The sequence below is a fragment of the Podarcis liolepis genome, assembly GCF_965112155.1.
Source record: "Podarcis liolepis genome assembly, chromosome: 2".
NCBI lineage: Eukaryota > Metazoa > Chordata > Lepidosauria > Squamata > Lacertidae > Podarcis > Podarcis liolepis.
In genome coordinates, this window is record NC_139555.1 from 35155303 (window position 1) to 35182581 (window position 27279).

A 27279-nucleotide genomic window follows, 5' to 3' on the forward strand; every position below is an offset into this window, starting at 1 on the left:
TCCCCCAACCCTGCTTGCAGAAGAACAGCTCCTCCAAAAACCCATACTGTAGTGGCAAAAAAACCTACTGGCAAGTCAAAGGATATGTAATGTTTCTAACTGGTGTTGAGGGCGAAGGGTATATCTTAAGCTTACAGACTCCTTAATGAAAAGATCTCTGCCAGAGATGATAGGAAAATGTTGGTCTGCCAGGATTACTGTCTGGTCACTTGGCCAGATTGCACCATTGTTCTGACTTAGCATATGGGGAAATCCAGAACTTTTGCTCAGGACATAAAGGGGAACAATCTCCCTCTAAAGTGGGATAGAAAAAGACAGGGCAGGAGAGGCTAGGCACTCTGCACCTGCGGAAAAATAGAGGATTGCCCTCCCAAATTTCCTTCGTGGAGACTGAACATGCACATTTCCTTCATAACACCAAATATCACCTGCAGCAGAGACAAGCACATAGGGCTTAACCAACATAATCCCTTTGGAAGTGCTTAAGTGAAACCCAGTCAACAGACCAGGAAAGCTCTGGGGAGAATGTCAGGGTTTCATCCCCTCCCAAGCACCTTCAAGCAGCTGTCTCAGCTTTCATGGAGTCTTCCTGCCCCTGGTTCTTTCACCAGGGGCAGGAAGGGGCAAGCAAAGCTGTATGTAGCCTCTGGCATATTGGGTTGTATCCAGCGAAGTCTTCCCTTAGCACAAAGACTTTTGTCTGCACAACACAACACAACTCTCTCTTCTCTTCCTCCCCCTGCACAATCTGTTCTGGGGTTTCTTTCCCAAACCCCATGGAGCAGATTTGGGGTGAGGCGGTAGGGAAGTCTTCTTGCACAGGCAAAGGTTCTTGCACTAACAGGACAACTTTGTTGGGCGCAACCCAATGTCTCTTAGCCCAGCTCCTTCTTCCCTAACCCTAATCTTCATTCAGCACAAATGCGTTAGCTCAGTTGGTTAGAGTATGGTGCTGATAATGCCACAGTTGCATATTTGATCTCCGTCCAGGACACCTGCGTATTCTTGCACTGCAGAGGGTTGAACTAGATGATCCTCAGGGTCCCTTCCAACTCTTTGATTATATGATATGATTCTATGATTATTTAATTAGGTGTTCCCAGAGGCCATCAGATACCCACTCCTGCTTAAAGCAGCCTTTGAGGTGATAAGATATTACCTGTTTACAGAAAAGCCAACCAACAGTCGCTGTCCACAAATTCAATTTAAGACTATTTAGAACACTGACTTTCATAGGAATAAGACGTACTGAAAAATCCAAAGTTATTTTGTCTTTTTGAGGAGACACGCTGAGAAAAGCGTAGGAGTTCAAGTGTTTCCACATATTTTAAGTCCAAGAGCCGCTGCAAGTTCTCTCATTCCTTATCATTGGCTTCTTTACAGAATAGCTGTAGATTTTTTACTGGGAGCTAATAAAGAATTTAGTAGCCTGCAGAAAAGCAAATCACTTTAATATACAGGCAGATAAAGGGAAGGGAGCTCCCTCAATGCTCACCCAGGCTGCATGGAAAGAGGTCTAATAAAAATAGAGAAGAAACTTCATGCACAATCAAGAGTTACACAATGAGCTTGTAACAAGTGTTGGTTTCGGGAGCTCTGCACTGGGGAGTTTGTGCTAGCTGCAAGTCTCCATCTGTGATCCTCCCCTTAGTGCACATGTAATATGAAACTTCACATCTCCAGGACGACCAACAACAAAAAAAAGAGAGGGTGAAAGAGAAAGCGCAGGCACGGAGCAGCTGGCTGTCAGCAGCAGCAGGGAAAAGAGGAGTTGAGGGAGGAAAGAGATAGGAAGCAGAGAGGGTGAAAAAATGTGGGGGGGAGGAGAGCTGACATGAAATGACAACAGAAAGAAAAACACGAAGGACAAAGGGACGGCTGGTTCTGCCACACTACTTGGGTAAGGCTGACTTTTACCTTTTCTCCTACTCGCTACAGCACCTTGGTACGGGATAATTGGTTCGTTCAACTTAAGCCTGTGCCAAGATTCCATAGTAAATGTTGCAACGTGGGATGTCAGAGGAAAGTGCGTGAGGAGGACGGGTCGGGTGGGAGAACGTGAGGCAGGGAGACAGAACGGTTTGTAAGCAGAGTTTCTGAAGTTGCACTGCATTAAGGAGAATGTCAACAGATTAAGTTCTTTCATGTTCACTTGGATTCTGCTCCCCTCTGAATCGGGCACAAACACGGTTAGAAACAACAACCTGAAAAGTAGAATTCTAGCAATTTTTTTTTAACTTGTGCAAATATGACAGCCAGTTGCAGAATTAATTCCACACAATTTTAGAATGCATACGATCCTAGTTGGTTTGGAATGTGTGTGTTCACTTTAAACAAAATTCCAACAGCTAAATTGCAGATTAGCCATGGGACGATTTAGGCTATCTTCCCAGGAACCGAACATCGTCCCAACACCGGGCCTGGCATTTTCCGACTGTCAGCTACATCCTGAAGGAATTCTACTTAAGATGCCAAATTATGTGACATTCACTCAATTTTGTAGCACATTTACCCCAGACAGTTAAAGCCTTTCCTTGAGCAACAGAGCTCTGCTGCTGCTGCTGCACACAAATAAGAGTTTGTCTCAAGATTCTGGACTTCGTGCCAATTAGGAACCATTAAACATTTGTATGCTGGCAATTGGCTCTCCAGCAGAGTTAGAAAGCAACAGCTGCAGAAATAAGGCTCAGGTTTTAATGGAGTATGTTATCAAAGAATTCTGTGTTGATCATATGCATTTTTATTTTTAACCAATTACTAGCAGTGCTGCAGTCATTGGTTTTGGTTCAGAGTACTATTTTAACAGAACATGATGTTCTTCCAAGCACAGCATGCTCTAACCATTAGGAAATGCTGGCCAGAGTAGAGCACTAAAGCTTTCATTGAAATCGGTTTATTATAAGCAGAAATGAGCCATTTAATGGAGACAGAAAATGAGGAACAAACCAGGTGCCCACTCTGTGCCTTTTCTCTATGCTGATAACACTACCAAGCCATATCATCAAGAGCTTGTTCACCTGAACCTCTTCTAAAGTGAAATATATTAACATCAGTTATGCAAGTCTTTATGCAAGAGGCTTAATGGAAACAAACCACATGTTAAGTATTGCAAAACTAGGAAACCAGTGGGGGAGCTTTTCAGTCTCTTTGAACATTCTATAACATACATTAATGTCACCAAACTCCACCCAAGTAGATTCAAAAGAAGACTCCAGTGTGAAGCTGCTGAGCTGGAATCTGCACATTTTACACTGTGACATTTGGTCTGAGCAAGCCCTGGGAACGGATACCTTACTACAGAAAACAGTTGTCCCTCCCTGGTTTTTTTTTTACTTTTCAGAACTCAACTTGTTATACCTGTTCACTAGCAGCAGCCTGTATTTGGGAGTGGGGCACACTCATACCGACTGGCTTCCCTTAATGTAATAAAAATTATAATAAGAGAAGTGCTCTTGCTTTCTTTGTTGAGGGATATTCACATAGACTTTATGGATACCTATTGGGCCTTGGCCCCTGTGTGCTTATACTACACAATGCTTTCGTTACTCTTCAAAGTGACATAAGACTCTTCATTGTTTCTACTGCAACTAACTCTGACTTATTACAGAGGCTCAACAAGGAGATCTTGCTAAGCAGCTTTAGGCAGGGATAGTGAGAAGATGAGAGGGATCCTGTTCCAAAACAGAGGTTCCTGGTGGTTGTTGTTTTATTTAAAAACAACAACCCCAAAGCATTTGTTAATGGGACACATGAACCCAACCAATACCTTGTGCTACTCTGTCTCTAAGTAAGTACAGTGGTACCTCAGGTGAAGTACTTAATTCGTTCCGGAGGTCCGTTCTTAACCTGAAACTGTTCTTAACCTGAAGCACCACTTTAGCTAATGGGGCCTCCTGCTGCTGCTGCACCGCCGGAGCACAATTTCTGTTCTCATCCTGAGGTAAAGTTCTTAACCCGAGGTACTACTTCTGAGTCTGTAACCTGAAGTGTCTGTAACCTGAAGCGTATGTAACCCGAGGTACCACTGTACACACTCACCCATTGAAGATTAACTCTCATATTACTTGCCATACTGAGCTCTTGTTGAGGAATACCATATTTTTCTGTGTATAAGACGCCCCCTACTTTCGGGGACTCCAAATTCATAAAATGGCATATGCACTATCTGTGTATAAGACGCCCCCAGATTTTTAACCTTATTTTAAAGTAAAAAAGCCTAGTCTTATACACAGAAAAGTACGGTATGTTGCAATGAAAAGTAATCCACAGCTATGGCAAAGGACTAGATCTATTAAATCTGAAGCCCACTTTTGAGAGGTGCTTTAAAGCAATTTTCAAGTCTACCTAACTATGTGTGTGCGTGTGTGTGCGTGTGCAATTCAGCCAATTCAGCCTAATTACTTCCATAATGGTTCTGCAGCCATTTTTGGATTGGTACCCCAGTAGTCTATTGTTTTTTGCCTGCAAACTCATGAAAAGCAGAAACAGCCCCAAGCCAATTTTGCCTATAAAATAAATTTCTTTCTATCACTCCCCACTTCATGCAATGTGCCTTCATGGAAATCTGCAAATTCACTTTGGATCTTGCTAACTTGCAAGAGCTTGCATATTCTGACAAACTGGTTGTGTAAAGAAATTAGAATATTTATATGGAAGGCCGCAATAATTGAACACACCACCCTTCTTCCTGGCAGAAACCTGAATTCCAAAGTTCCTCTTATAACACAACTTCCACCCCTTTTTGAGGTATCGGCAGCTTCTGTTATTTGAAGATGGAAGAAAAAGTTAAATAAAAAGGCAAAAAAGCAAGCAGAGGAGTACAGGAGAAAAACAGACCAATGTTTTCTGGAAAAAGAAAAAAAATGCTGAAGGGTTTGGCAGGAGCCTTATGCTGCAGCTATGGGGAAACATGCAATTTGAAACACATGTCTAGGAATAAGAAGGCAGAGCCCTGGCTTGTGTTACCAGCTGTCATACGCTAAAGAGGCCTCTCAGTCTCCATAAAGCACAACTGCCCAAGAGCGTTTGCCAGAGACTCTACACAGTATGCAGCGAATTTGTGTACTAGCCACTCACATCAGGAAACACTGACTGTGTGGTATTCTGGAGAAACTGTAACAGACAGCTCCAAGTCAAAATTTTGTTTTTAACTTGGTCCTATTTGTTTCCCCACACAGTTCTGGTGGATTTTTGTGCTATTCACAAACGACTTATTGGCAGGCAAGTTCGATTAAATGACCTGTTTCAACCTATTTGTTTGTCCTTGCATTTCCAGCTCAATTTTGCTGGCCACCATCAGTTTCAGTAAGTAGGTGAGGTGGTACAGGTCATATTAGAAAGGCAGATTACGTGGGAACCACTGTGTCTTTATGCAAGTTGTTAAAAAACATATCCAGTGTGTGCACAGTCTTTGATAAAGCAAGTTTTGCACAGTGGTACCTCGGATTACATACGCTTCAGGTTACATACGCTTCAGGTTACAGACTCCGCTAACCCAGAAATAATACCTCGGGTTAAGAACTTTGCTTCAGGATGAGAACAGAAATCGCACGGCGACGCAGCCGCAGCGGGAGGCCCCATTAGCTAAAGTGGTGCTTCAGGTTAAGAACAGTTTCAGGTTAAGAACAGACCTCCGGAATGAATTAAGTACGTAACCAGAAATACCACTGTATTGCACCCTGAAAATGCTGTTGGAGGCCTCACGGAGGCACATTTGGAAGAACATGCCGCTAATGAAATAATCTGCACATGAATACAACTGGAAATTTTTCCTCCAAAAACTGACTATATAAACATAGTACCAAAACATCTTGCTTCCCCAAGCATCATGTAAAAAACAACATTCTCCTTTGTTTCTGTTAGGCCTCTGTAAGACCTAAATATTCATTATTTTTATTGTATATAAAGTTGGAATAAACTGGTGGTTTAGAGGAAGGAACATCTGCCTTTGGGGAAAAGAAATTACTGGAATTATCCAACTTGGATCACTCCATGATCATCGTTTGAGAGGTTTGTTTCTCTGCAACGATTAATGCTAATTCCTTTCAACAGAGTCCCATTTCACAGGACACATACATGCCAGGTCACAAAACCAAAGACAAACCTTCAAAGAGATGTACAGAGTGCCACACTAGCTTTAATGACTTCCAACCGTCAATGCTTGCAGAGCAAACATCTGCTTAATTTGAAGGTAAACCATGGCTCTCTGCCACGTGGATGAGGTTTGAAAGCCAAATAACCAACTATTTTCTCAAAGTACAGAGAAATGATAGACTGGTGTTCCAGTTCTAAATCTGGAAGCTCTATTATGGTTTACAGATGGATGTTCTACATGTCCCATCAAAAGGTGTAGTTAAAAGTGCAATAAGAAACGCTTTACAGATCTCCTATATCACAAATGCCTTTGGTCACCATTCTTTACATTTTATGGATTGGGGCTCTTCTCCACAGCTTCATGGGTAAACTGTGGATATTTATATCCCGTTCACTTGGGGCCAGAATCAACATTTTCTCCAGTGAATCATAGCTGTGGTATTTTAACAGACACTGTGAACAGTGACTGAATATTAGTTGGTAGTCTTGGTACATCAGTCTGGGGATAGAAAGAGTGTTCAGCAACATAATATTCTCATTAGTGTGTTTCCAACATACTTGTTTGCCTGCAAGAAAGTCTGGTTTTGCACAGAACCGTCAAACCAACAATTACTTCCAGTATTCAACCTCCACTAAGAGACAGACCCAAGTCATAAATACCATTTAGTCTCATTTGTCAAGCCTGAAAGCACAAAGCTGAATTATTAATTTTCAGAGAAGTGGCCGTGTTTGTCTGTTGCAGCAAAAACAACAGAATCCTGTGGCACCAGGCACCTTAAAGACTAAAAACATATACAATATGACAGAAGTTCTCAAAGACCAGAGTCTACTTTGTGAGATGAAATGATCTGATCGTCTGATGAAATGGACTCTGGTCCACAAAAGCTTTGCCATAATAAATTTGTTAGTATTTAATGTGTCTGGTGCCACAAACTGAATTTATTTGGCATGTAACTAGTCTGCTTTGCTAACTCCTCACCGTAGGCTTACCAAAAAAAGCAAACTATCTACTCAACTAGCCATTGATTTCCTATGGGCCTGAAAATGATGATATTCAGATGTCACACAAAAAATGGTTGATTGTGAAGGGAATAAGCCTAGTCTCCCTGCTGATGAATGGGAGTGCCTGCCTCCCCACAGGTACAGCTGTGAGATTAGATGTTCACTTCAGATTTCAATTAACCAGAGTTTAGCATGATGTCTGAACTCTAACCTCTGGTTCACTTTGTCAAAGCAAGCCAGTTTCATAAGCCACAGTTTGAACTTTGCGTGTATCCAACAAACCATAGTTAACCACCGTTTGTCAGGTTCAGACACAATAAGCTGATGTTAACTGCAATCTGAAGCACAAGTGTGTGAGACCACTGGGAGGTTAGGATTGTTCCTGTCTTCATGATAACTCATTTATTCTTACTAAGTTGGAAAACAGTTACTGAATATCTCGAACATGTAATTTAAAATTCAGTGACTAGATTTCAAAACAACTTCAGGCAGGACCATGTGGAAATGGAGGCAGAGCAGCTATGAGCCTGACTATTAATGGGCACAAAGACCCAAAGATCCAAAGCAATTCAACAGCTGTCATGTGCCAGTGGTCTCCTGCCACAGAACGTATCTGCTGGGGAAAGTGATAAGAATTTCCTTCTGCAGAGCTTTTTCCTTAGAGGAAGGTGTCTGCTATGCAGTCAGGACTCAAAAGGAAGCTGTCTAACAAAGCATTTAACACCCAAGAATGCCTATATTTAGCCATCTGCAATTCATCACCAGCTGACAGAGCTGCATACAGGAAAGGCAGGTATGCATCCACTGCTATACCTAAATGCTGACACTGCTCTGAACTGTAACAAGCTTTCACAAGAGCTCAAGTGTTATATAGCAGGGATGGGGAACATCTGACCCTCCAGATGCTGTTGGACCCCAACTCCTATCAGCTCCAGCTAGCAAAGGCAGCTGTAGTCCAGCAATATCTGAAGGCCCACAGGTACCCATCCTTGTGCTATAGGATTTGGGTGGGGAGGAGATTATTCAGAGGAACAGCCTGGGCAAGACCATTCTGAACAAGGAAAAGGCAAGAGCTAAACTGGAGAACGCATATGATGAGCAGGCATTCTCTTAAGTCAAGGGAGATAATGCACAAGCTTTATCCCCCTCCCCCTGCACAGAGTTTTTTGTAGCTCCCAAGATACCCAATATTTACTTATACTACTCCTATGGTTCCACCACTGCGATGCCAGCATGCAGAGGTTTTCTGTGGGTCTCCAAGTGGCGCCCCTATTTGTCTCTTCAAACAATATTTTTAAAAAGGAAGAAAAAAAAAGAAAATGTAAACAGAACTGTGATGCCAAAAGGATTTTGTGTCCATTTGTCCTTTACACTTTTTTGGCAATGCTGCTTTTATATTTGGGTTAGCTGCTGCTGTATTAAATGATGGGATTTTTACAGGTGAAACTGTTCATTTAGTCAATCTTTATGCAACCTGCTTTATGAATGCTTAGCAACACCTCCCATTACTTCTGCTTAGGAAGACACATGAAAATGAAGGCCCTATAGGATTGAGACATGTTTCTAGAACCACCCAAAGGTAAAGTTCATGCAGAACATGCAGAATTCACAGCTGTTAGAATAATTATGTACTTCAAGCACAAGGCCATCCTCAGTCAGTATGTACAAAATGGTGTGTTGAATTAGTGCCCCGATAGTGGCAATTTTCACAATATTCAATAGGCGTTGCATAACAAATCCACATTAAAAAGCAGAAAACCAACAGGAATGTTTTCTGGCCACTACTTTAATCTTAAACATCAGCAAGTCAGCCAGCAGAGCTTATCTAGTGCCATGCTGTATGGAATGGTAAGATAAATCAGGCAGCTGAACATCAGTGGCTACCCTGCTGTGTTGCATTGCCTGTTCAAGCTCTTTAATAGCTATCTTGTCCTACAGCTTGAGTCACATTGTTTTCCTTCACTTGCAGAAGGGGAGTTCAGAAAGTCACATGAAGGTAAAGTTGTTAAATGAAAATATTGAGCTTTTAGTACAAATATCTATTTCCAACTACAGTCATACCCCTTGCTGCGTTTGCTTCACGTTGCAGCTTTTTGGGTTGCAGACGCAGCAAACCCGGAAATGTATACTTCCAGGTTTCGCCGCACGCGTATGTGCAAAAGCGTTCTATAGCGCTCCACGCGTGTGCAGAGGCGCGGCTCTAGCTGCAGACTTTTCAGGGTGCGAACGGCACCCCGGAACAGATCATGTCCACAACTAGAGGTACCCACTTGTATTTTGAGATAAGGCATCATTTACCTGCAGTCATGCAAGCAAACTAAAAAAAACTCCCAAGATTTAAACTCCTTTTCATGGGCCAAATCTCTTTCCTAAGCCAGGCAGTGGCACACCCATGGAATGTTCAACTTCACACCAAACCCTGAAGGCCTAGCTCTTGCAACAGCACTGCAATGAGGTTTCAAAGCCCAAACCCTGGGTGTATGTTATGTGGCTGCTGACAATAAGGCCCAGAAGCTCTCAAGGTTTTAAACAGATAAATTAATTAGCTGCTTCAACCAAGAAGAGAAAAGACCATGTATTTCTGCACACTGTTAACATGAGGGTTGGAAACCCAAAAATCAACATTTAACATTTTTTATTTCTTAATGCTTTGTTTACGCGCATGATAGGCTACGAAAGAATAGAAAGGGGACTGTTCCCACCCAATTAAATACACATTCTTATTTAATAGCTGCAGTGTTCGAAACCTCTCCAGGAATAAACTCCAGATTAAGGCACACTGTGAAGATAATGCACAGAGTATGCCTGAGTTACGTTTAAATGGGAGGAAATTTACTGTATTATCATTCTTAGATGTTAGACCATGGGTAGGCAAACTAAGGCCGGGGGCTGGATGTGGCCCAATTGCCTTCTAAATCCGGTCTGCGGATGGTCTGGGAATCAGCATATTTTTACTTGAGTAGAATGTGTGCTTTGATTTAAAATGTATCTCTGGGTTATTTGTGGGGCACAGGAATTCGTTCATCCCCCCCCAAAAAAATATAGTCTGGCCCCCCATAAGGTCTTAGGGACAGTGGACCGGCCCCCTGCTGAAAAAGTTTTCTGACCCCTGTGTTAGACCTTTTAGAACACATAACAAAGCAGCCGGTGTCCAAGCAGCTCTAGAACAAAAGAAAATGATTCTCAGTGGAATAGAACTGAGAATATGGAATGCTACAGAATTATGCACTTCATGTGGAACCCAGGCACTTTCTTCTGAAGGTGAAAGGAGTAGAGACATAAGCCGTTTCTTCTTTGATGGAAGATCAAAAAAACTTTGCTATAAACTTTAATTATTATGGACAAAATAGTTATGAACAATTATGTGCAGAAGGCTTATTTATTTATTTATTTACTTATTTACTTACACACACACACACACACACACACACACACACACTTGTAGTCTGCCCTGTGGAAAGATGGGATATACCGTATTTTTCGGACTATTGGACGCACCGGTCCATAGGACGCACCTAGATTTGGGGGGGGGGGGGAAATAAAGGCAAAAAAAATTTATTCCCCCCCCCCGCCAGGCGCGGGGCTGGGGCGGGGAAGCCCGAGCTTCCCCCTCCCCCAGAACGGGACCCAGAGCCATGCCGAAGCTGCGCGCAACTTTGGCATCGCTCTGGGAACCTGCGGGGCTGGGGGAGGAGGAAGCCTTCCGCCAGCCTCCAAACCATGTCGGGAGACAGCGGGATGGCGCGCTGCGCCTCTCCCGCTGTCCCCCGAGTTTGCAGGGCTGGCGACGGGGAGGAGCAGGCTTCTCCCCCCGCCAGCCTTCTAGACAAGTCGGGGGACAGTGGCAAAGGCGCGCTGCGCCTCTCCCGCTGTCCCCCGAGTTTGCGGGGCTGGCGACGGGGAGGAGCAGGCTTCTCCCCCCGCCAGCCTTCTAGACAAGTCAGGGGAGAGCGGCAAAGGCGCGCTGCGCCTCTCCCGCTGTCCCCCGAGTTTGCGGGGCTGGCGACGGGGAGGAGCAGGCTTCTCTCCCCGCCAGCCTTCTAGACAAGTCAGGGGACAGCGGCAAAGGCGCGCTGCGCCTCTCCCGCTGTCCCCCGAGTTTGCGGGGCTGGCGATGGGGAGGAGCAGGCTTCTCCCCCCGCCAGCCTTCTAGACAAGTCGGGGGACAGTGGCAAAGGCGCGCTGCGCCTCTCCCGCTGTCCCCCGAGTTTGCGGGGCTGGCGACGGGGAGGAGCAGGCTTCTCTCCCCGCCAGCCTTCTAGACAAGTCAGGGGACAGCGGCAAAGGCGCGCTTGCGCCTCTCCCGCTGTCCCCCGAGTTTGCGGGGCTGGCGACGGAGAGGAGCAGGCTTCTCTCCCCGCCAGCCTTCTAGACAAGTCAGGGGACAGCGGCAAAGGCGCGCTGCGCCTCTCCCGCTGTCCCCCGAGTTTGCGGGGCTGGCGACGGGGAGGAGCAGGCTTCTCTCCCCGCCAGCCTTCTAGACAAGTCAGGGGACAGCGGCAAAGGCGCGCTGCGCCTCTCCCGCTGTCCCCCGAGTTTGCGGGGCTGGCGACGGGGAGGAGCAGGCTTCTCCCCCCGCCAGCCTTCTAGACAAGTCGGGGGACAGCGGGAAGGGCGCGCTGCGCCTCTCCCGCTGTCCCCCGAGCTTGTGGGGCTGGCGGTGGGGCTCTCCTGAAGCCTGGAGGTTGTGGGGCTGGTGGGGGGGAGAAGCAGGCTTGCTTCTCCCTCCCCCAGCCTCCAGATCAGGTCGGGGAATAGCGGGATGGCGGAGCGCCGCCATCCCGCTTTTCCCCGACCTGATCTGGAGGTTGTGGGGATGGTGGGGGGGAGAAGCAGGCTTGCTTCTCCCTCCCCCAGCCTCCAGATCAGGTCGGGGAAAAGCGGGATGGCGGAGCGCCGCCATCCCGCTTTTCCCCGACCTGATCTGGAGGTTGTGGGGATGGTGGGGGGGAGAAGCAGGCTTGCTTCTCCCCCCGCCAGCCTCCAGATCAGGTCGGGGAATAGCGGGGTGGCGGCTCTGCGCCTCCCCGCTGTCCCCAGCTTTTGGGTGCAGGCTGCTGCCCGCAAGCCTTGCGAGCCCGCGGGACATCCCGCCGGGCTTGCAAGACTTGGGATAGCTTCCTGAAGCCTGGAGAGCGAGAGGGGTCGGTGCGCACGGACCCCTCTCGCTCTCCAGGCTTCAGCAAAAGCCTGCATTCGCACCATAGGACGCACACACATTTCCCCTTCATTTTTGGAGGGGAAAAAGTGTGTCCTATAGTGCGAAAAATACGGTACATATTTTAAATAAATACCAGACATGGGCAAATATTTCTGTGGAGGAAGAAATTCTTCAGGAAGAAGAGCAAGATTATTGCTGTAACCTCTGAAATAATGAGAGTCAGAATTAGGGAAATCAATTTCTGATTGGCTTGAATGTACGTTCTGTTTGGATGTGTCTAAGCCTCCTTCTGAACTGCTGTGCACATGACTAGAAAATCAAGGGCAGAGCCCTGCTAAACTTGTTTTGCTGGTGATCTCAATTTAGTTAGCACCACAGAAAAGGCAGTTCCTTGTTGGTGTTCAGTTTATGAAAGTTAACAGTAGAAACTCTGACAAATTCTCTCTTTTGTTCTTCCCACCCCACCCCCCGTCCTGTCCCCCAGTGTTACAAAACGTGGGTTAACCCAAGCAGGATGTCTTTCAAGGAATTTCAGAATGAACTCTATGCTCTTGGTAGCAAGCTATGGCTCAAGCTCGAGGGACTATCCAAGGCTGAACCTTTGGAGATTGTGTTCTTTTTCATCATCATCTTGTTCATTGGTAAGTATGAATCATGCATGCAACTTTCTGGGCTCATCAGATGGGTCTATTTTGTCATTCAGGAGCTATGAATAATGTATTCTTTTTTTGAGCCTTTCTTTAATCTATATGGTTTCTGACTCCCCAGCAATTGTGATGCTCAGGACAGGCTTGAAGTATACGTTTGTAAGAATTCAGTGCAGATCTACGCTGCTAGGTTTCACCATACAATATACATGCTGTTTATATATGTGAATATTTGTGTGGCAGAATCAGGACTGGCAGCCAGCCCCTAGGTTCTATAGCACTTAAAGTTTCAATCTGAACTTTATCATATGAATGGCATGGGAGTCAACATTTACAGAAATAGTCTGGGTCAAATGGTAGTGTTGCTTTGGGCTACCATACTACAAGATTTGGGATGCAGGTGGCGCTGTGGGTTAAACCACAGAGCCTAGGACTTGCAGATCTGAAGGTCGGCGGTTCGAATCCCTGTGACGGAGTGAGCTCCCGTTGCTCAGTCCCTGCTCCTGCCAACCTAGCAGTTCGAAAGCACGTCAAAGTGTAAGTAGATAAATAGGTACCGCTCCGGCGGGAAGGTAAATGGTGTTTCCGTGCGCTGCTCTGGTTCGCCAGAAGCGGCTTAGTCATGCTGGCCACATGACCTTGAAGCTGTATGCCGGCTCCCTCGGCCAATAAAGCGAGATGAGCGCCAGAGTCAGTCACGACTGGACCTAATGGTCAGGGGTCCCTTTATCTTTACCTTTTACTACAAGATTATGCAGGAGGTAGCATGTACAGTTTAGAGCTAACAGCGGAATCTCCCAGCATAAAGAGAATGAGGGCCAATTCACACATAACTTCTCCTCACTTGCATTCTCAGATGAATGTATGAAGTGTGCATATCCATTGCAAAGCACCATATCCAAAGCAGTATGAAAGCTCTGTCTGTGATAGATTTCAAATATGAAAGTCATCAAGTGATTAACATGCATGTGTCCAAAGATACACCAGGTGGCATGGAGCAGTTCCTGAAACAAGTGACGGGGTAATTAACAACCACAGATACTGAAGAAAGCTGGTAGATATAAAAGCGACTGTATAATGTTTTCTTCTGTTGAATTCGAAAGAAGAAAAGCCTGCTTGTGTAGTGCAACAAATCCTCCCCTTGTTGGAATTGGGAAAGAGCCAGATGTGCCTAGCCTTCTTTCAGCTATAACTCTGGGCTAGCCTGAACTAAAGCTTTTTGACTAAACATGTTGAAGATTATTTCCTTTGCCCTTCACCTGCTGGTACTCCAGTTCTTTACATTAGAAATCAGCTGTACCTTTAAGAACAGCTACTACCACTCATATTCTGTTTGATTTGCAATGGGGTTTATAATCATTGTGCAACTCATACCATCCTTTGAGAACTGTCAGTATTATTTCTGTCTCGTTGAGGTGCTAAACAGTGGCTTGTACAAGGCCTCACAACAAGTTCATGAGAGAGGTGTATGACTTGAATCCAGAGATTCCCAGTTCCAGCGCTCAGTGCCACTCTAGTGTTGGCATGATGTAAAAGGAACAGGGAACACAACCCCACACTTTGTGCTCTTTCACCATATAGACAAAAGCCATTAGTAGTAATAGTCATTGTTCAGCAGAGTGGGTTAATGTTCGTAAGTTTGAAAGCCATGCAAAATCCTTCCCCAACCCATTACAAGAATTTCCTTTCCCAGTCTCCACTACAGCCCAAGTGTTGTTTATGTCCTTTATCCATTCCACTTCCCAGGCCTCAGAGAACCAGCTGCTTCTTCCTTTCACTCCCTCCGCCTGCCTGTATTTTCTAGGAACCCATTACCTTGACAGTGATCATGACTGCCTACTCTCCACTCCAAGCCTGGGTGCAGCTGGGAGAGCAGGAAAGCGCAGGCTAATTTTTTTTGTAGGTGCCAAAAGCAAAACAATTAAAACAACGAGCATAGTTTGGGCATGCTTGTTCTAGAGCTGTTGTTGTTAGCAACTCTTGCGCCCTCTAGTAATTCCAGAGGACACAAGACAAATGTAAAAGCCACAACTGTCCCTTTCTGGTGAGCCTATTCATTGTATTAGCAGGTTGGGTTGTTCTAACTCCTGACTAGCAATTCCAGAAGCTAATATTCTCTCTCTCTCTATCTCTCTGCCTTTCAGTTACGGTACTTTCGATGATGATCATAGCTTGCAGTGTTTGCTGTGCCCGCTGCTGTAATGGAACACCTGTTCACAAGCCTAGGAGGATTCAAGTTCGGCCGGCAGACTGTGTATGAGAATGCATTAAGAAAAGGGTGTGGAGGTACTGAGGAATGTGTGCAGACTGCTACCAGCTGGCACCACAATACTCTTCTACAAGATAGTAGATGAGAGCACTAAGGAAGAGCAGCGAGAAAGAGACCTCGCCCTGCCTAGGGTTTTATGCCATGGTCACTGTAGGGCACTGATGAAGTGATGGAGTTCAGTATTTCTCTCCCTGCCCCTTTGCAGACAGTTTACTATCACGACGAAGACAACTCCATCATGGCTGAGTCAGTTAATCCATAAAAGTGTGCAAAAATGCCACAAGCAAGCTAGCCAGGATTAAGACTGTTTAGACCAGTGTTTCCCAACCACTGTTCCGCGGCACACTAGTGTGCCGCGAGATGTTGCCTGGTGTGCCGTGGGAAAAATTGAAAAATTCGAAAGATTTAAAAATAAAGTATTTTATAATTTTTCACATTTCTGTTTACTTACTATTTCATAATAAAGTAATTATAAAATACTTTCTTTGTGTTTATTTGATTCCTATTCAAGAGAATTACTTTATATATAGTGAATACAGGCACAGAGTTAAATTTTTTAACATTTTCTAATGGTGGTGTGCCTCGTGATTTTTTTTCATGAAACAAGTGTGCCTTTGCCCAAAAAAGGTTGAAAAACACTGGTTTAGACTTCTCCACCTGGTGGAATTCCAGGAAGATGTTGAATACAAGCAGTTTCCACTGAACTTCGAGCCACGTGCAATGGCTCAGCAGAACAAAAGACAACATAAGCAGTGTTTCCCCCTCGATGTCCAACTGTCTGCAGCCAACAACACAAGCACAACAATACAAACAATTTCATCCTTTCACAGAAGATGGCTCATTGTCTGTTTGCTCTCTTTGGCAGTTTTCTTTCCTTAATGGAGGCAGTGAGGGATGGGGGGGGGGAGTTATTACTGATGCTCTTCTTCACTGTCTCTGAATCTTTTAAAAACCAATCACAACACACAGGGGTTAGTTTTTGGTTTATTGTTGTGTCAAGAATACAAGAGCATGTGATGTCTGATCAAGGTGATAGAACATTGCAGTTGGCATATGATTTCAGAGACTGTGAAGAACACCATCAGTAACAACTCTCCCCCCCCATCCCTCACTGCCTCCATTAAGGAAGGAAAACTGCCAAAGAGAGCAAACACACAACGAGCCGTCTTCTGTGAAAGGATGAAAACAAAAGGATGCCGAGCCACCAAAACACTATGTCGTTTTGCTTGCCTGCCTTAAAGTGAATATTTTCCTCTTTCAAAATATATATTACATATTTGAGTGTTTTCTTTCTCATTCAAAAAGCCTGCCTTGTTTCCATGTTACAAGGCAGTTCTTTAGTACGGTGAAAGGGGAACAACATTGTTTATATGCTTGGGGTTTGTAGTTAAATGCATTCTTTTAAATATATGTGATATGAATAGTTTATATTTGTGGCATTAATACATCTTATTTAAGGCAGTTTACTGGGAGAGTTTACAAAAAGAGGGACATTTTAGAGTGTTACCTTAGAGTTATTTGTGAAAAGAACATAATAAAAAAGGTTAAATTCTTCGATCCATTTATTGGTTTCTATAGTTTAAAGTGTGCTTGTACACAGAGCTAATAAGATACAGCGAGGGCTGGTTTATTTCAGGAAATGTGTGTAGCAGCTGGGCGAGCTAAAGCACAGCCAAGAATGAGCTGCCCAGCTACAGTTTGCAACTGAAAGGAAATCCATTTCCACAAAGGCAGACCTTGTGGACATTTGGTTTACACTCCAATGAACTTCAAAAGAGTTACATGTGTACAAGGCAAAAGGAATGGAACCAACCACGTGCAAAAGGGGGAGGATTATTGCCACAATGCAATGAACTGCACAGGTGTCATTCCTAGAAGATATGTCATCTATAGCAAAGCCCCTACATTTAGGAGATGCACTTATTCAAAAGATCAGATTAGCCCAAGTCATCAAGACCATGACCATGCACCACCAGAAGTGAACAAAGAATTATGTGAAGGATCTGACAGAATTCTGCAAGTCTTACGGTGTACTCTTATTCACAACTACTTGTTAAGTTCAACTGGAGTTACCCACAGCATGAGATCCCAGCCTAAATAATGAACTTTAATGCATACCTTCATTTCTGAAAGGGTAAACATTTAATCATTACAAACCTGCAGAAGGCAATTAATTCCCTATGTTGCTCCTGCCAGTCTTTTGTGACAGATCTACCTGCTTCCACACAATTGCTGGATCAAGCTCAGTTGTGGGACCTTTGTAACACATAGCAGGTGGGATTCAACATAGCACTAAGTGGAGAATGCGTGCACGAAACAAGTTCCACTTGAGGAACAAGACTTTCCTGACTTTCCTCCCTCCACGAGCCCCCAAAAATGTTCTGGGGGTTCCCGCCAGTAAGGATCCTGCCCAGTAAAATTAGTTAAGTATGGTCAAAGACCAGAAAGAAGAAACAGTTTTAGCCTGCATGTTCTCCCATGTGCCTTCTCCAACTAAGCAAATATTACTGAGCTTTGGAGGTGGCTCAATCAATAATAGTACAACATGGATAAAATGAAGCCTGATTGTATAATTCAGATAAGCCTCACCCTCTCCTGGCTGTGTTAATAATTTGCTAAAGTACAAAAGATATTAGACATTACACACTTTCTCTTTGCACAATTAAGGAGGTCTTCCCAGCCGACAGGTTCTAAAAAGGCAACTACATACAGCTTAAGGTGAGCAGAGTGTTCTTCTCTATTCCTACTTTTCAAAAATTTACTAGAATCATCTGTAGTGATCTGTTCGCTCTGAACAGACTGCCACAATTATTAAGTTATTCTTGTGCCACAATTACTTCCGTCATTCTATGGGAAATGGTTTAAGGGTCACTAAGGGTCCTCCAGATTACAGATGAAATTTGCACAAAGCCCATTGCTGTTTCTACTTTTATTAATCTGGCTGTACACATATATGACCTTGCTAAAGCAAACTGTTTTTATTCCAACAAGGAAGCATTATCCAAATATTTTTGCTGCGGTGCAGACAACTGGAGCGTGCCTGAGAGATTCAAACTGAGCATGGCTTTGTGTGGGAGAAATGTTACATTCCCCCTTAATCCCTTGTTTCATGCAGCATGTAGGCAAAAAGAGAGAAAACAACAAAAACCCAGAAAGCAAGGATACAAATGCAGTGAAATTTAGCTGATGTTTCATTCTTTCTGCTCTCCAATTACTCCAATCTTTCTGCACAGCAGCAAATGTGAAGCGAGGGAATAATCCACATGCCCTTTTCAATGAGAACAGAACGTAGCAGGGGAATTAAAAGTACAAGCTGCTTCCAAAGAGATGTCAGGTTGCATTTAGATGTCACAACAATAGGCCTGTAAGCACTCCAATCTGAAAGGTGATTGGAGAGATCAGTCCTCTACAATTCTAAGAGGCTTTTAAGTGGGTGAGATATTTATTTCAGCCACAGTTGCTCTGGGACTTTCTATTGGAATCTCTAAGAACAAACAAACAAACAAACAAAAACCCGTAACATATGAAGCATTTGACACTTTGCAGGGTGCAAGTCTTTTTGAATGGATTTGAGTGGAGTGCTGCTTCTATCCTCTATTAATTTCTTTACTTCATTTCAACATTTTTCTAGTGCCAGCTACATTATAGAGTGGGGAAGCAAGTTCTGCAGATCTGTTTACAGATAACAAGTCTGAACACTCTTAATGTGGAATGCAAGCCTTGAATTCACTTCTATTTCTGGTGACTTAAGACTCAAATTTTTGAAAATGTTATTTGAGCAGACGCCTAGATTTCTCGGCATACACATCCGTATTAAAGTAAACCCCCTCCACTTAAATGGAACGACACTTTAGCTAGAATCATAGAATTGTAGAGCTGGAAGGGAACCTGAGGGTCATCTAGTCCAACCCTATGTCAGGGCCTTTTCTGTTTCAGCATCTTTTTATGTACAGAATGCAATGGAAGTTGAGGATTTCCAGTAACGGCACCCAGCTGTTAACAGCAGCAGAATCAGCAGGAGTAGCTGCAAATGCAGCAAGGTGCAGAATGAGCAAACAATTGAAAATAACCTTGCTAACTTCTATATATATTTATGGTGACTAATTCCTGTATCTGTGAATTGATGTAAAAGTCAATTATGTTTCTACAACGTAAAGAATGTGTGTTTCTGTATCTCTCAGAAGACAATAGCAGCAATATACAACAAGTTGAAACTTGAATCTCTCCGTGCCAGGCAAAAGTATTTTTCTTTTCCTAGACACCTTAACCTCTGGTAAGCATATTCAAATACAGGGGAGCCCTTAATAAAACCCACCAACCCTGACTCATGGAAATTTGGCCAAACAAGGCCCCTGAAGCCTTCTAAAAGAGTAGCTAAGGGGACCAGGCACCTCTGCTCCCAATAGAAGCTGACACTGTCCTAGCGATGCTGCTCCTATTCCAGTGGTCTATGTATTAAATGCCATATTGTTTTAATTCTACAGGGCCTGGCAACAATGTCCACTTCAATACAAACTGCTTCTCAAGACATTCTAAAACATCTGAAAATTCGGATTCTGTCAGATGACTGGGCTCTTGGGGGACTGGTAGTAATAGCTTCATTCGTCATGGTTATCATTGCACTCCTGTTGCTTGCTGCCATCTTTGGCTGCTGCTCAACTCCAAGGAATAAATCTGGCCCCATATAAAACAGCAAGAGCAGCCTTGTCTGTGGAATCTGAAGAATGCTGAAGTGGGACCAAGAAGGGGGAAGTATTGTTGCTTCTTGACACCCCTGTTTCACATGTACAAGTGAACATACTACAGAGGAAATTTGGCACTGTTCAAAGGTACACAACCAGCTTCCACACGAGGCCTGACACCAAATGAAATCAGCATTAAAGAAGCATGTGCCTGAGCAGGTCTGATTTACAACTAACTACTTCTAGCAAAGGAAGTGACAAAAAATTGTTTAAGAAATAGCTGACATGTAAGAATTTGAAAATTCAAAGAATGTTCAGTTTTCCTTGAAATTGTACATTTGTCTTTCTTCTTTTGCAACCAGTATAAGTATAGATAACCTAATCAATAGTGAAACTAAATGAGACTAAACGAGCTGTATTTTTAAAATGCATCCACATGAATCCCTTCCCCCAATTCTTATTTTATTTCCATAAAAATAAATATGGAAATGCCCATTTCATTAAAATCTTCAATATAATTGATGATCCTCTTTTAGAGATATTTCAGGCTGCTTCAAAAGGGTTGAAAAATCACTTTGCTTCTTAGTAATTCTTGAATAGAAAGGATGACCAGTATAGAACACATTGCTCTCTCTAAATGAGATTCTTCTGTCCCTAGAGAGTTTAGCACATAGCCCACCCAGGCATAGGCAAACTCGGTCGTCCAGATGTTTTGGGACTACAACTCCCATCATCCCTAGCTAACAGGACCAGTGGTCAGGGATGATGGGAATTGTAGTCCCAAAATATCTGGAGGGCTGAATTTGCCTATGCCTGACCTAACCAAATCTGATTGGCTACTTAGCATTGTAATATCAGCACATGAACCCTAAACAGCTAGAATATCTCAAGGTTTGGAGGAGCGACCTTGAAGCAACAGTAGAAAGGGAAAACAGTAGCTATAATCATCCTGCACTCTCATATGAATTCAGGCAGCCAACACCAAAAACTATAAGAACTGAACTCAAGGATTATATTATAAACTACTTGTCTTAAATAGTTTAGGGATATTTTGTTTCAACCAAAACACAATTATTTCAAAATTTTAGACCAGGGACGTCCAAATTCTCATATCATACTCTGCCATGGAACACATGGGCCGCCCCCTGCCTTGTTGCACGGGGTGGAGTGGGGTGGGGTGGGAGTGAGGCCAAATTTTGACACCCCGCCAACCCTCACGCTGTCTTCCCAAAGCCCAGCACCTCACTTACCCAGCTTGAGGGGGGCATCAAATGTTCTTGAGTGCCGCCGGGTGCTTCAACACCCTGTTTTAGACCATGCATATGTCAAAAAAGGTAACCTTACTTTAGAATGCCTGACCAATTTGTCTTCAAAATTACTGAATACATATTCTATGCTGGAATAGCTCTGTTGGTAGAGCATCAGACTCTTAATCTCTGAGCTATGGGTTTGAACCCCGCTAAATTCACGTTACGAGATTCAGACTATGGAACCAAGAGATTACAGTTATACAGGATAAGAAAATCAAAATAAGGAACTATGGCCTTCTACCTGTCCCCTTATTCTATTTTAATAGCAAGTTAACGCAATAGCAGTCTGCATCATAAGAAAGCTGTCAAGCATTTTTATTTGCTCCTACCGTATGACCATACCTGTAGTAGGGTATCTGCGTTAGATTAAGGGCATATCTACATTTGCCTACTTAGCTAAATATATATCACTCTTTTCTCTCCAAAAATAAGCCAGCGACAGCTTCAGCATAGCATTTTGTTTCAAGTACAGAGTTCTCAATTTAGTACAGGTTGAAATTTGTGTAGTGGTTACTTGTCTGTAATTAGGGACCCCTGCTGGACATGTGCATATTGAGCTGTGTCGGGTCGGCCACGGGCATGGACGACCCCCAGGCAAATGACAGGAACGTTTCCAGCCTGTCCCTCCCACCAGCATGCAGCTCTAGGGAGTTCTGACAGCCTTCCCCGACAATTTAGAGTGACTCATGCCTTGGAGACACTGAGCACACATCCAGAGTCCAGCAGAGATCAAACACAGTCAGAGCTAGGCTGGGGTTGTAAGCACTAAGCTACTTTATTAAGCATAAGACAGAACAAAAGAAAACATGTCTCCTCTCTCTGGTCTTCCTCAGAGAGAGGTCAGAAGTGAAAGCAAAAACAAATGGAAGCAGAGTACAGTTAACATCCGCTCCCATGATTCCAACAGTTGGTGCTGGAATGCATAACACAGACATGTGATGAACCAATCCTACACAATATCTGCACAGTGAGAGGAATAGAAACCCAACAGGCTGCAGTCAACTAAATAGTTTTGCTAGCAGGAACCAATGCAGTGAGACTCCCCGCCCTCCCCATATCTCTTTGGGAGGTTGGGAGAAACCCCAGAAGAGTGCACAGGGATGGGAGAGAGGAAATTGTTCCGTTTGGCAAGCAGGAAAGCTTGCACTCATGGAACGACCATAATAGTACTGCAATGAATTCCATCCAAAATAGCCAACTCTCTAAAGGGCTGACCATTCCAAACTTCTATGCAAAGTTTCACAACCAATGGACCACCATACATCACAGGAGGCAGCTTCATGACTAAACAATATTCAATTAAAATTATTTCTACATCAAGCCATTAGGTTTCATATTGCCTTTCTTTTCAAAGAAGTTAAAGCTAGTAAGAGGTTCCAAAAATACAGTAATATGTAGAATAGATTTCCTACCAGAAATCTGGTAAACATTCCTACCAGAAATTTCCTACCAGAAACCTTTAGCAGAAATCTGGTAAACATAATACAACATGGGCCATTTGTGCTACCACATACACATAAACCTCCATTATGAGATCAGTCTATCATGCTGCATTTCCACATCATAAAAAGCAAAGCCCTCAAGATTCCAACCACTAGGAAACAAATATATGTTTCTCCAATCCATCAACTATTAGGATAAACCTACCCCAGTTCTTCAGAGAAGGCCACCATAGCATCAAAGTCTTTCAACATAGCTTTACTGGAGTCTTTCCATCTGGAGCCTCGCTTTTCCTGAAGAAAGGTAAAAACAAATAAGCAAAACCACTTATTTTTAGAAACACTGTGTTCAAAAGCAAGCTTTCTTTCAGAACTACGCCTCTTTCCTCTAGTTGCATTGTGACACAATAACCAATATTCATTCAACTCTGTAGGAGTGCTACACATAGGTAAAACCACAAACTTTTCAGGTGCACCTTTTGTGCACCTCCGTGCAACCAAACCTTAATATTATATTTTTCATCCTAATGTTGCCTCCAGTACTTCTCTAATGCAGCAACAAATGACTCCATATGTAGCCCCTTTGAAGTGACAGTAGGGAAATCTAAAGGTCTCTATACTGCCACGTATTTAGTAAAATGTATATCTTCCTCTTAATTAGCATGTGAAAGGACCTCACAAAATTAAAATTACATACAATTACACTACATCAATGCAAGAGCATAATATATAGTTTACTGTAATCAAAGGACTATTAGCTAAGGCACGTGAACTGCATTGAACCATGTCACACAAGGTTCTCACCTGCAACGTAGCAAGTTCCTTCTTGATCAGGAAGCTGATTTGATCCCTGTCATCCCGCGAGTAATAGAGGCGACAGCTGGATGGCTTTCCATCTCTCCCAGCCCTTCCGGACTCCTGGTAATACCCAGCTATAGATTGTGCAAGATTCCAATGTGCAACAAATCTGCATGGTGTAAGACAATTAAGCTATTACTTTCAAATCCCTATCTGAACAAAACTAGAACTGCATACAAATCCCAGACCAACCTAAGCATACAAAAAAAGAGAGACCACTCTGTGAGAAGCCCAATTTTTGCTGTTACAGTGGTGCCCTGCAAGACGAATGCCTCGCAAGATGAAAAACTCGCTAGACGAAAGGGTTTTGCATTTTTTGAGTCACTTTGCAAGACGAAGAGACTCACGGAACGGATTAATTTCGTCTTGCGAGGCACCACTGTAATTACACCCTTCTGTTAAGAGGGACAGGCAAGGAAATATAGTGGTACCAGGTTCTTCCAGATGTTGAGCAAATGTATATTGAACAATCAGTATGCATCGCCCATTTGGGATGACTTCACACACCTGACATTAGCTTTGTCAACTCCCATTCCAAAACTGATAGTAGCAACAATAACTGGAACCTTCTCCTCCATCCATTCATTCTGAACCGATGTTCTATCTGCTACTTTCAGTCCTGAGAAGAAGCAAAAGACAAGAGTGCGATACCAGCAGGAAGAACCTCTGCTCTTACCGTCATCACCAAGGGGCAAACCACACCAACCTATCAGTCCCTAGTTGTCTTTGAATCCATCTACCTGCCTACTTCTCCTATCCTGTTTTGCCAGCATATGTGAGGGGAATCCAAGACCTAAAACAGAATTCTCATGGTCTGAGGATGGAGTCTAACTCCATAAGCTCCCAAGACTATGTGTACTCAGATCCCCAAACCTCCTTCAGACACAAAAGGGAATAAAAATGTGGTCCGTAAAGCACTGTGATTAGCAGGGAAGCAATGAGGCTTCCAGTTTGGCCAGGCAGAAGAATTAGAAGTCCTGATTGGGTCAACAGAGCAGCACCTACAGCCTGTGACACTCTAGGACCCAGCTCCTGATGGCAGGGAGTATGTGTTAGAGCAGTGTTTCCCAACCGGTGTTCCGCGGCACACGAGTGTGCCGTGAGACGTTGCCTCGTGTGCCGCGAGATGCCTGGAGGGAGGCGGGCGAGTCGGGCGGTGAGAGGCGGGGCGGCGGCGGCGAGGAGAGGCCGCACCTCCTGCTGCTGCCTGGCGCTCCTCCTCGCAGCCGGCAGCGCTGCCTGGGCGCCTCCGCGCGACTCTGCCTCGCTGGGTTTGGTCTCCCAGCAGAGACGGGTCACACGCGCCCCTCCCTCCCTCCCTCAACCTGCGCGGAGGGAGAGCCAGAGAGAGGCATCGCTCCTGCGCTCCGAGGCGGATTGAGCGCAGCTGAGAGGAGCTGCCGAGGGAAAAAACTTTCACTTTTGTGCGTCCCTCCCGGCGTGACGCTGCACGCTGACGTCACGGGGCGGGGCTTTAATGGTGGTGTGCCGCGAGATTTTTTTTCAGTAAACAGGTGTGCCGTTGCCCAAAAACGTTTGGGAAACACTGTGTTAGAGTATACATTCCAGTTCCTTGCATAGCTGCCTGTGATCCCAACCTAGTACTGACAAGAAGTATCATTGAAAAAGCAGTACAGAACAAGTTTAGAAGCCAAGTATGAGACGTTTTCCCTTGGAACTCATGTGTGGGGAAACTAAAGCAAAGTTGAGTGCAAAGGGCTTCAGGGAAAGTCAATACACCAGAAGTACTCAATTTAGCAACACTTTTGGCATTAATTCAAACATCCAGTTTGCAAGCCAAATAAAAGGGGGAAAGGGAAGAAGGTAGTGGATTGAGATAAGCATTCAGAAATGGCAGAAGAAACAGGAGGACTAGGAAGGGAAGCGTGGGAGAATCATGAGGCAAAGAAAAGCAAGCCGGAGCAGGAGAAGTTTGGGGGAGGTCCAGGAAAGGAGAAATTACAATAAGAAAGCACACAGAGAAAAGGGACTAGGAGAAAGGGAGCTGGGCTAAAGTTAACTAGGAATAGAAAGGAATGCTGGGGTATGGCAATCATTCACACACATCAGCCTCCCCAAACCCAGTGCCTCCCAGGTGCTATGGATTATAACCCTCATCATATCTAACCATTGGCCATGCTGAAGAGAGGTGCAGTCCTGAACAGATGCAGGACTTTGCCACTCCCTCTGGCCCTGAATTTTGAGCAACCTGAAATCTTACCCCTGACACAATGATCTGGCAGGATAATAAGACTCCTGTGCTTTGGAATGGACTCTATTCAGCAAGATCATTATCAGTGTGGTCCTAAATTTGCATTCTAAAGAACTTATTAAAGAAAAACAAGTCAAGACCGGGCTTTACAACCCACAGTATACTGACTGGACCCTGAGGCTAGAATAAAGAACTCTTTTGCATACTTAAAAAATGCTTACGGATCAAAGTAACACAGCTTTTTCTACCTGCATGATATGCCTTGGAGTTGACTCCTCTGTAGCTAAGTTCAATAGCCACTTGTTCACATACTTCTCTCTTCCTGCAGTAGACAATTCCGCAGCCTGAGTAGCGCTACACAGGGGGAGGAAGTGTAGGCAACATAAATCAAAGTGTCATAAGGAAACCTATTAATGTTATTAAGAGCTGGTATAGATCCAAGGTATCAAGAAGAACAAAACAACGGGTGGTATTCAACTGCCACATCCCTGTCAGCAAAAGGATTTCCACTTGTGCAACAGGACTTTCCCTCTTTTCCACACAAACAGAAATCCTTGTGCTGACAGAACAAGAAATTTAGTGCTGTGATGGATTCCAGCCAGTGGTAATAGCCTTTCATATGCATGCCTTATGGTCAGCATTGTACATATTTTATGCAGAAATTTCATAGAAGGGAACATGCAATCCAATGAAATCAACTCTCTTGAGAATCTCAGATTTAACTCTTCCTCCTCTCCCTTAAAAGAAGCTATTGGGAAATGCTTTAAAAATGCATGAACTACAATAAACACTAAATCCACAGAAGAACTTCTGGTCCTTAAATTCTATGAATGACTCTGACAGATCTCTCAATCCTACCTTCGCAGTGAATGACAGCATTGCTTTACAAGCAAAGCCTCTGGTCCTTGGGATACCAGGCTGCCAAATTAGTGAGGGTTCTGAAGAGATTAACAGGGTAAAAGATGGGCACTTATCCAGTGGGTGCCCTTACGATGCTTGCTGGCTGGAAATGGAGGCTATGGCAGCACTGGACAGAGTTGCTTCAACCCCCCTGTGCAAGGTGTCCATGAGCCCTTGCTGAGGGACATTATTAAAGAATTTGGCATGCTTGTCCATTGGCAGAGTTTGGAGCTGGGCTGCCAGGAGAGGTGGTGGATTTCTTCTCTGAAGCACCTCAGTGACTAGAGAGTGAGAGAGCATGCTGAGTGCTGCACATGCCCAGTGTGGTTCCCCACGCCACCCCCGTTGCCACTCCCTTTGCCGGTGAGCAGAGCACCACATACAGGAGGCTTGGAGACGTCTACTCACTACTCTTGAATCTGCTTGCTACTCTGGGCAGCTATCTCCCTCTCTTGATGGGGGATGCAAGGGGCTCAAGGAGATCGTTTGCTACCCTGGGCAGCTGTCCCGTCAGCTGGAGGCTGTGCAAACTGGAGGATCATACAGCGCTGGGCACCATCACAACACCCAATGCTCTAAAAGCATTATAATCTCTCCCTGTCCCTGTATACGCCTAAGGACTATAAGCAACTGCCAAGCAGTAGCCCAGGAGCAACCACATTGCCCTGCTTTTCTCTAGAAGGCAGAGCCCAAAGCTGGAAGGTTC

General features: G+C 44.3%; 1 protein-coding gene and 1 long non-coding RNA gene across 6 annotated transcripts in view; one reads left to right on the top strand and one right to left on the bottom strand.

Annotated features, from left to right (window-relative positions):
- Positions 1-27279, bottom strand: part of RECQL5 (RecQ like helicase 5) — a 50171-nt gene that overhangs the window by 18681 nt on the left and 4211 nt on the right. For all 5 annotated transcript variants that reach the window (XR_014522103.1, XR_014522104.1, XM_083487371.1 and 2 more), the window contains exons 5-8: positions 25922-26027; positions 23969-24080; positions 23408-23570; positions 22812-22897 (exon numbers count right to left, since the gene is read on the bottom strand). Coding sequence is in view for 3 of the 5 variants with exons in the window: in XM_083487371.1 (XP_083343497.1) it covers positions 22812-22897; positions 23408-23570; positions 23969-24080; positions 25922-26027 (467 nt within the window). In the remaining 2 variants the exon portion in view is untranslated. The remainder of the gene's footprint in view (positions 1-22811; positions 22898-23407; positions 23571-23968; positions 24081-25921; positions 26028-27279) is intronic.
- On the top strand, positions 17782-20184 carry LOC310699489. The gene is made up of 2 exons (XR_014522107.1): positions 17782-17890; positions 19657-20184. It is a non-coding gene; the product is annotated as an uncharacterized lncRNA (long non-coding RNA).